At 37.1% G+C, this 10,399-nt stretch overlaps 1 protein-coding gene across 1 annotated transcript; it reads right to left on the reverse strand.

Annotated features, from left to right (window-relative positions):
- Positions 1 to 7,318: 7,318 nt before the first annotated feature.
- Positions 7,319 to 8,836, reverse strand: LOC128034807 (uncharacterized). The gene is made up of 2 exons (XM_052623648.1): positions 8,617 to 8,836; positions 7,319 to 8,151 (listed from the first exon to the last, which is right to left on the reverse strand). Exons 1-2 carry the CDS (start codon positions 8,834 to 8,836, stop codon positions 7,319 to 7,321), a joined length of 1,053 nt encoding a protein of 350 aa, XP_052479608.1.
- Between the last annotated feature and the right edge of the window lie 1,563 nt (positions 8,837 to 10,399).

The raw sequence follows: 10,399 nt of genomic DNA on the forward strand, positions 1-10,399 counted from the left end.
AAATGCCTAATGACATGTAATTTGTATCCTAAGAATTCCTAAGGTCCAACTGGGGCTTGATATCTGTCAATTCATCATAATATGGATACATTCATATATTTATCGATTCATTTACATTAAAAAAATGTAGTAAACATTTAATTTAACTGAAATTATACGGATTATAGTTTATACAAACTTACCAGACTAAATTGCAGCAACAACTAAACATAGGGGCTATTTAGTAATTTTCTCTTCTCCTCGATTTTCCACTCGTTCATAATCTAAATAATGGTTTCATTCAATTCACCAATTCTAACTGAAAAATCAATTCATTTTATGCAATTAATTCCATTTTGACATTTTTATAAAATTACCCCAACATTTTACTTTTATATAATTTAGTCCCTAAGTCCAAAACATGCAAATTAACCATTTTTATTCCATTTCAAGTTTAGCGAAATATTTGGAACCCTATTGCAACCCATATTTGTTGTTATTTCACATCAAGTCCTTGTATTTTACTAATTTCATATTTTAGTCCTTAAACATTAAAATTACCAAAAAATACTTTACAAAGTACATATATTTAACAACCAAGCTTTATAATCTATCAAAAACTTTCAAGAATATCACAATTTCATCCATGGTAAAATACTAAATATTTTACAATTTAACAAATTGATCCTGGGTTAGCTAGATTAAACTAATTCAAGCCTAAAAACATAAAAATAATTAAAAACGGGATCAAAACACTTACCATGCAGCCCAAAACAATTTGGTGATCGACTGTTTAACGTCACAGTAATAATGTGCAAGCGTACATTATCGATGCAAGTATAGTACACAAATGTGAGTCTGTCGGATATCGATCCCACAAGGGTGGTAGTCTTTTGTTTATTAATGTCGTTGCAACAACTAGATATAAACGAAATAAATTGTGTGGATAGTTGTCAATGCAATAACTGGAAAACAATAAAATAAAAAATTATAATGATAAACTGGGATCCCCAACATGAACCTTTAGCAGAATACTAAGTGCTCACAAGGTATAAAAGGATGGATGATTGTCGAGGCAATAAAATTCAATGTATATCTTACCCAACGTCACTCATCTATTTCATCTGAGACTTAAACATGCATATTAACCCCACCTTCCGGTGATGGCAACATGTCACTATTAAGAACAAGTGGACTAATTCTTCTAATCCTCACTCAACTTCCAGTATAGTGCTTGTTGGCTCAAACTGTCACTACACTTTCTAGTGTCAATGACTGCAATAACACTTTCATGTTAAAAAACAATCAAACCCCAAGATTAAGTAAAAAAAGCAAGATTATATAAGATAACATTTAACCAAGAATTCATGTATACTTCCATACAAATAGAAAACAAAGAGTAATCACCAGCATTTAGAAAGAAATAAGAAAGAATCTGGTGAAGAATACTATTCCTAGATAACTCGACTAAATCTCTTTATTCCCTATTATCTCACACTTAGGTCTCCTCGTCAAAAGCTAGTATGCATCTGGTTTTCACGTTGGCTCACCCATGAGATGGTTAAGCTGCCATGGCCGCAAGCTTTAAGGTAGGATGATGAAGATAATGATCTAGAAACAAAAGCTTTTTTTTCTTCTTACATCCACCTTTTTATGTCCTCCTCCAATAGTACAGATGTCCTTTCCTCAAAATTATTTTGTCTTTGTACGTACAGGTTGGTTATACCAGACTAGATAGCTCACGCAATTTTAGTTCTTATCCAGACAAATGTCAGGTGCGGCTACAATTCTAGACGCAATCTAGAATTCAATCATGTAGTGACATTAATGCAAAAAGATAGCAAAATTAGGGATAAAATAGGATAGGATTCACTAAGTTATAAAATGCAATTTACTAAACTGAAAATGCTAAAATTTATGCTAAGAATAACTAAATGGGAACAATTTAACCAATAAGAAAGGAGGAAAACCTATGTTCTTTCTACTACTATCACACCTTCAAACTTGAGTTTTTACTTGTCCTCAAGTAAAACAGAAACTAGCAAGGCTACAAAAATTTTACTAAGGCAAATGATCATTCTAGCAACTTGAACCCTCTAAATTCCCAATGGATGAATCACATTCAGATGAAAGAATATTGCATCAAAAATTTATAAGCATGAATGAATAAGGTTGCAACTTCATCAATGCTAGCATCATGCTTCAAACCCTAAGTTCTATCTATCATTACAGCATTTACTGTACAATACTAAGTATATATATACATATTATATATATATTTGGAATAAGGGATATCGTTGCATTATTGTACCATTGTTCTTGAGAAGTAACGATGGGGTGCAACAAACCCCCCAGGGAGTATGTAACTGTGCCGACACACACTCATGTAGCTACAGCCTTTGGCCAGATTGATTTTTCTAACGCTTGTATTGGAGTGTTCCCTTTTTAACATTCCATACTACACCCACTTTGAAGTGTCTCTAATTTACAACTATATATACAAATATAAGCAGCTGTAAAATGCAGATTCATTCAAGATTTAAGGAATGATAGTAGTTATCCGTTACTAATGCAACCTAATCCATTCATCAAATAATTGAAGCTACAACCTTCTGTCAAATTTATCCAACTCATTCATTGATTATTCACATGATTCAAGAATTAAGCAACGAATGTAACAAAAATTTTTGAACAATTTTCATTAAGTATAACTAAACCTTGCATGCTTTATTGCCGAAAGAAAATTTTGAAATGTGGGTGCATTTTCAATCCCCATGTGCATTCCTCCAAACTTAAAGTTTAAATTGTCCCCAATGCACTAATATGAAAATGTAATGACAATAAAAATGCAATGACAATATATACTTATCAAAATAAAACCTACAACTACATGCAATACATGAATACTATAACTAAAGCTTAAAATAAACTAACTCAATTATCTGTAGAGCGCTTCATCTTCTTTTCTTTGGGCTGCATGATGTTTCTTTCTCCTTATTTTCTTATCTTCCTTCTTTTATTATTTATCCTTAGAGCGCTTCCTCTTATTTTCTTTGGGCTTTGCATGATCCTCGAATTGCTTCTTAGTTGCCGGCTCTGCCCTAGGATCATCGCCAACTTCCTATGTAGGAGAGGCCACCTGGAATGGTCTAGTGTAGACCACTATTGCCAATGAATTGCATTGCTCCTCACTAGTTACGTTAGCAACTTCTACCAGCCTCGCTTCAGCTCGCTCCAAATTATCAATATTTGCACCCACAGATTCAGATACGGTGACAATGTTCACAATATAATCTTCTTCTTCTCTTTCTTTCTCATTTTCAGCAACTTCTTCTTTTTCATCAACAACTTCCTCTTCTGCGGCATTAACTTCCTTCTAAACAATAGTATCCTCTTGATCAGTAAAATACCATCCTCGAACAAGCTATCAATATTTCACAGGCATTCTTCAACATCCCTAGATTACTCTTCTTTCTCATTATCAGAGACATGTACAATGGTTGCAGATGCCACCAATCTATCTCGGTCTTCTAAGTCATCATTCGAGAAAGAGAGGTCATAATTTCGAAAGATTGGTGGAAGCACTCAAAATTCCAGTAGTGAGGATGGGCTCAGTTGGCCTAATGTGGGTACAATAGAACTGTTCCAGCTCTGGTATAAGTATAAAAAAATTCTTGGATTTCCCCATATCCTCAATTATAGCGACAAGCCTGATCTACCTGTTGTTCATAGAATTGACCACTTTTTTTTATATATTTCATTTTTCTCCATAAGGATGTCTCTGCATTCAGGTTTGTTCCTTTGCTGTCGGCTTTGGCTTTACCCTTCCTTGTCTTGCTGGTTTCTGCCTCTTTCAGTATCGGCGTGTCTTTTCCAAGAGTTATTCTTTCTATAGAGGCTTCATTGATTGGGCCCTTATTCTCTAGGACTTCCTCACCAGCACGGGGTACAATTCCTCTTTGCTGTCACAATAACATCACCAATGATGGGAAATCCCAGTTTACCTTGTGGCGTAGTCAGCTATTTCTTGGTGAAGTATTGCGCCTACATCAATTTTTCTACTCTTAACAATAGAATGTATCAGACATATTCTGTCGAGGGTGATGGTGGTGCTGTGAGTGGAAGGCTTTTTAGCCTGCAGTTGACAAAATGAAACCAAATTTTGCCTTGCAATGTCAGGAAGCGACGGTGTATCATATAATTCTTTTGATGGGAACTCGTCCATACTACTCCCTCAACACACAAGCCTTTCACCAACAGGTCTCCTTTTTCATCTATGATGTCCTCGATGAACTCAGAGTGTTCATCAACATCGACCTTGGTGTTATATAGCTCGTTGATTTTTTTAGCGTCCCATGGTATTAAACCTTCTCGAACAAAAATGAATTCTAACTTATGATCGTATAGGTTAGCATAAAACTCACGTACTAGTTAGGGAGAGTAGCTTCCAGAATGGGTGCAAAAAGTTTCCCACTTTAACTTCGAAGTGGTTTTGTAGGCTTGTCTACCCAAGTCTTGTTGTGACAAAAGGGAAATGCCTTGTTTAGGATGGAAGTTTCGCTTCAAGATGTTGTCATTAAATCATTCATTTGCCGCTTTATTCAAAAAGATTACTGGCTCATTTGTCTACACTAGCCTGGGGGATTCCGATTCACAAACTACGGTAGCAAATTGACGCATGTTCTTTAGCAGATTTGCTGGCTTTTTTTACCGAGCCACTTGTTTTTACCATCTTCTGTTGAGGGAAAATAGTTAATGTTAAAAAGATATGATCTTGAGAAAATAAAAGAAATAAAAATGGTTGCTTGAATGCGTTACAGTCGGTACATTGGGAGAGGATTTATAGTGAGTGAAAGAGGAAGATGGAGTGCCGTGTTGTATTATGGAGAGATATAAGGCTGACGGGAATAGTTGTGTCTAATAGAAATTGTGCCCACTCAGAAAGATCAAATGCCTGAGTGATTTTTGATCCAACGGTGCAATCTGAATTTCCCTAAATTTTGATGAGTCATAAATGGTAGTATAGACTTATGGAATGCATTGACAGAAAGATTTCAATGCGTCGACAATGATACCTGATTATTCTGCAAAATGGAAGGAAAACAAATTTTAACAAAACATAGATAAAATAAACTAAATCACGGAGTACTAATTAAAAATTAAAACTTTTCGACCACCTTAATGGTCTCTGCCTGCTGTTGATCATTGTTTCCAAAATAGTGTTTTAGCCTCTGTGTATTTACTTTGAACTAGTGTCCATTACGTAAATCTCGAATTGTGACTGCACCGTGAGGAAATATGTCGACAACTTTAAAAAATCCAAACCAACGTGAACGTAATTTACCTAGGTGCAATTTAAGTCGAGAATTGAATAATAAAACCTATTGACCCGCGATAAATTGTTGCTGTAAAATAATCTTTTCATGCCATCGTTTGGTCTTTTCGTTGTAAACTGTAGCATTTTCATAAGCATTTCTCTTAATCTCCTTTAGTTCAATGATATCTAATAGTATTTTCTTTCCAGTCGCTTCATAGTCCATGTTCACTTGCTTAATTGTCCACATTGCTTTGTGTTCCAGTTCGACTGGTAAGTGACATGCTTTCCTAAAAACCAATTGATATGGTGACATCCCTAATGGATTTTTGTTTGCTGCCTGCAATACCCATAAAGCGTCATCCAATCAGAAAGACCAATCTTTCCTCGAAGGGTTTACAACCTTTTCAAGAATGTTCTTAATATTTCGATTCGATACTTCGACTTTTCCATTTGTTTGCGGATGATAAGTAGTAGCCATTTTATGATTAACTCCATATCTCTTCAGTGCGGTTGTCACTTGGTTGCAATGAAATTGTGTACCTTGATCACTAATCAATGCCTTTGGTGTCCCAAAGCGGGTGAGTATATGCTTGTGAGAAAATTTTAGCACTGTCTTTCCATCATTCTTTAATACTGCAACAGCTTCAACCCACTTCGAGACGTAGTCAACAGCTACTAAAATATAAAGATTTCCAAATGGCCTCAAAAACGATCCCATAAAATCCATACCTCAAACATCAAATAATTCAACCTCTATAATTGGTTGCAGCAACATTTCATTACGTCGGGATATAGAACAGGTGCGTTGACACCTATCACATTGATTCACAAAATTGTGGGCATCTTTGAATAATGTCAGGTAGTAGAATCTTGATTGGAGAACTTTAGTTGTAGTTCTCATACCACTGAAATGACCTCCACAAGGAGCAGCATGACAATACTTTAGGATTGAAAGCATCTCCTCTTCCAGAACACAATGTCGAATGATGTTTTCATTGCATATCTTGAATAGATATGGCTCGTTCCAATGATACTTCACTATGTCACAAATAAATCTTTCTTTTTTATGGCTTGTGACACTCAATGGGAGTTTTCTACACACTAGATCATTAACAAAATTCGCATACCAAGGAGCTGCATCTATAGCAAATAACTTTTCATATGGGAATGCGTTGACAATTTGAAGTATGTTTTCATCTTTTCTACCAACTTCCAATCAAGACAGATGGTTTGCAACTTAATTCTCTGAACCCTTACAGTCTTTTATCTCGATGTCAAATTTTTGCAATAGTAATATCCAGCGTATCAGTCTTGGTTTGGCATCCTTTTTCGCAAAGAGATATCTCAACGCCAAATGATCAGTGAATACAGTAACCTTTGCACTATCAAGATAGGAACAAAACTTGTCGAAAGCAAAGACAACAGCCAGCAATTCTTTCTCTGTAATGGTGTAATTGAGTTGAGCTTCTGTAAGAGTTTTGCTAGCATAATAGATTGCGTGAAATATTTTTCCCTTTCGTTGTCCTAGAACTGACCTATAGCAAAGTCACTTACATCGCACACAAATTCAAAAGGTTGAGACCAATCTGGTGCAATGACAATAGGCGGCATTCTGACATGCATCGGCAGAGAATAATTTTTTATTTTGTTCCGGCAATAAGCATAAGGGCTTTCCAATTTTCAAAAAATCTTTAATAAACCTTCGGTAAAACCCCGCAGGTCCAAGAAAACTACAGATACCCCTCACTTTTGTCGGTAGAGGTAATTTCTTAATGGTTTCCACTTTAGTTTTGTCAACTTGAATGCCTTGATTAGAGATGCGATGTCCTAACACAATGCCTTCAGTTGCCATGAAATTACATTTTTCCCAATTCAGGACAAGATATGCGTCCTCACATCGCTTTAGTACTTTATCCAAATTCTTAGTGCAATGATCAAAATAATTCCCATAGACTAAGAAATCATCCATAAAAACCTCCAAAGAGTCTTCGATCATATATGAGAATATTCCATCATGCACCTTTAAAATGTGGCTGGTGCATTGCAAAGACAGAAAGGCATATGGCAAAAAGTGAAAGTACCAAAGGGACAGGTGAAAGTTGTTTTCTCCTGATCCTTTGGTGCAGTAGCAATTTGATTGTACCCAGAATAGCCGTCTAAAAAGCAATAATAGGCCTTTCCAACAAGCCGATCTAGCATTTGGTCAATGAAAGAAAGCAGGAAGTGATCCTTCTTTGTGGCCGCATTCAATTTGCAATAATCCGTACAAACTCGCCATCCCCTAGGAATGCGTGTAGGAATTAAGTCATCCTTATCGTTGCGAACCATAGTGATGCCACTCTTTTTAGGCACGCATTGCACTGGACTTACGTAATTGCTATCAAAAATTGGGTAAATAATTCTAGCATCAAGCCATTTTATGATTTTTTTCTTGACATATTTAAGATAAGGAGGTAGTGGTTTCAATTCTAGAGTAGGAGCTTCTTCAATAGATGGTTTGAAAATTGGGGTTGTTTTGTTGGCTAGGTCTAAGGATCCAATCAGCCATCCATGCTTGAGTTCAAGATTATTAGCTTTAACTATGCTGTCACAATCGTCTAAAGATTTAGCATCAAATGTCACTGCAAACTCTTCAGAAAGTATTGTGCTTTGGTCATTGAATTCTTCCTCAATTAGATCATCTGACATATTGACAATATGGCATTCTTCTTTTTCCTTGCATTGAATAGATTCAAAAACACTGAAGGTGACTAGCTCATCATTAAGTCGCATGGTTAGTTCACCTTTGTAAACATCAATAAGAGTTTGGCCGGTGGCTAGAAATGGTCGTCCCAAGATTATGGGAACCTCCTTGTCTGCCTCGCAATCAAGTATGATAAAATCAGCCCCAAAAATAAATTTATCCACACAAACTAGGACATTTTTTATTTTCCCTTTAGGTTGAGCCAAAGATCAATCGGCTAGTTCGTAATGTCACTGCAGTAGATTTCATGTGACCAATTCCCAACTTTCTAAAAGTAGAGAGTAGAATTAGGTTAATGCTAGCTACCAAGTCACATAAAGCTTTGACCAAATAATGGTTGCCAATTGAACATGGCATGGTAAAGCTCCCAGGATCTTTTAATTTAGGGGTCAACTTGTTTGTTAAAACAAGACTACAGCCTTCTATGAGTGCAATAGTTTCAATATCAGTGAGCTTCTTCTTCTTGGACAAGAGCTCTTTCATAAGTTTCCCATAACTCAGAATTCGAACCAGAGTGTCTACTAAAGGAATGTTAATTTGCAGTTGCTTCAGTTTGTCCAAGAACTGCCGATATTGCCTGTCATTCTCATTCTTCCTAAATTTTTATGGAAAAGGTAAAGGTAGAGATTAGGCATATGAGTGATAACTTTTGGAACTTCTTTGTCTGATTCGTCAAAAAATTCTTCGGATTCAACCTTGTCACCAATGATACCACGGTTCGTCTCCTTATTGCCATTGCTGCAGCAAGGCATGGGCCTTGTAGTCAACCGGTGCGAGCACGCCGTAAGCGCTTTCATCGCGAGAGAAACTATGAGCTCCTAAAAAAGTGCAATCAATACCTCGTCACTCCCATGCATACAATAGCTACGAGAAGCTGTAAGCATTTGTTGCCTGAATATAGCCCAGTTGTTCTTTCTTCCTTGGCGGGCCTCGCCTTTAAGTTTAAGTGATAGGTGAGTCTCAACTACCACACTACTACTATACCACTAGCACTCCACAAGTGGATTAGTTGAGTGACTAGACTGAGACTCTCTTTGATATCAATCACTTTTCTAAAGAAAGTCGAAAAAATCGTAAGAGAAGAAAGGTCCACAGAAGGTTGAAAAGTAGTACGCCTGGTTCACACTCATCGTTTACGGCATGGACTACCAGGGTTCTAATCCTGTTCGCTCCCCATGCTTTCGCACCCCAGCGTCGGTAGGGACCCAGAGAGCTGCCTTCGCTTTTGGCGTTCCTTCGTAGATTTCAAGATTTCACCCTTCTCTTAAAAGACACACGAAATTCCACTCTCAAACGCAGGGACGAAGTGGCTTAGTGAGAAGAAGGGACGGTACGCTGAAATGGTGAGTTGCGCCTACGCCTTCATTACCTACTTTTTCCAATCCTAGCTTACCATACGAGGTGCTTGGGAGACTTTACCCTACAATGGCCAAGAACGCCAGTTCCAGAGGCAGCATGAACCCTCTTTATGAGGGGGACAAGGAGGAGTCCACTGTATTTAACCTTAACCATCAGCTAATGGCTCCAGCCTTGGGAAATTGGCAACTTTCTAACAGTTATCCGTCAACTAGCTGAGATTTCCGAGATGCTAGCACAATTGACCTTGGAAGCTCGGACCTGTCCTCGCCCTTTTGTTAGCAGCTCTTCGATCAACCCAGGAAAGGTGTCTCAGAGGCCATGTTTTATAATCACTTTCATGGCTTGAATGGGTCAAGAAAAGTAGGACCCTTCAGTGCGAGTGACATGCTCTGGCATTAACGCCTCAAGAGTTGTTAACGGGTCAAAAGTAGAAGCTTGGGTGTATGGTTGTGGTCAATGTACTTGAACTGGCTGAATCGGTATTGAAGAGTGTTATGGTTGCATCAGATTTTGGTGTGGATGTGTCTGGCCTTGTTGTAGATGCATCTGTGTGTGTTGATTGTAATTCTGCTATTGTTGATTATAATTCCCTTATCTGGGATTATAATTGCCCTGAGTAGATGTATTCTCATATCTGAATGTCGCAGCATTTTGTCCAACATTCTGAGTACCCCAAAATTGTTGGTTGTGTGCAAAGTTGTTGTAAGAGTTACCATAATAATTTTTGCAGATTTTACTAATATAACAGGCATCATTTACATGTTGTGGACAATCGTCATAGCTATGGTTGTCACTACAAATCTCACAACAAAAAGTAGGAACATCAACTTGTTAAGCGACTTGTATAGGTGCAATGCCACTAATCCCCTGCATATTTTTAATCATGTTTTTGAGAGAAGAAACTTAAGCACTTAGTACAGTTATTGCATCCAATTCAAGAACTCCTAGAGTATTTTTTACTTGTGCAGCTCTAGAGATAGGGTATTGATAATCATTCTGAT

The sequence above is a fragment of the Gossypium raimondii genome, chromosome 11 (genome assembly GCF_025698545.1).
Source record: "Gossypium raimondii isolate GPD5lz chromosome 11, ASM2569854v1, whole genome shotgun sequence".
Lineage (NCBI taxonomy): Eukaryota > Viridiplantae > Streptophyta > Magnoliopsida > Malvales > Malvaceae > Gossypium > Gossypium raimondii.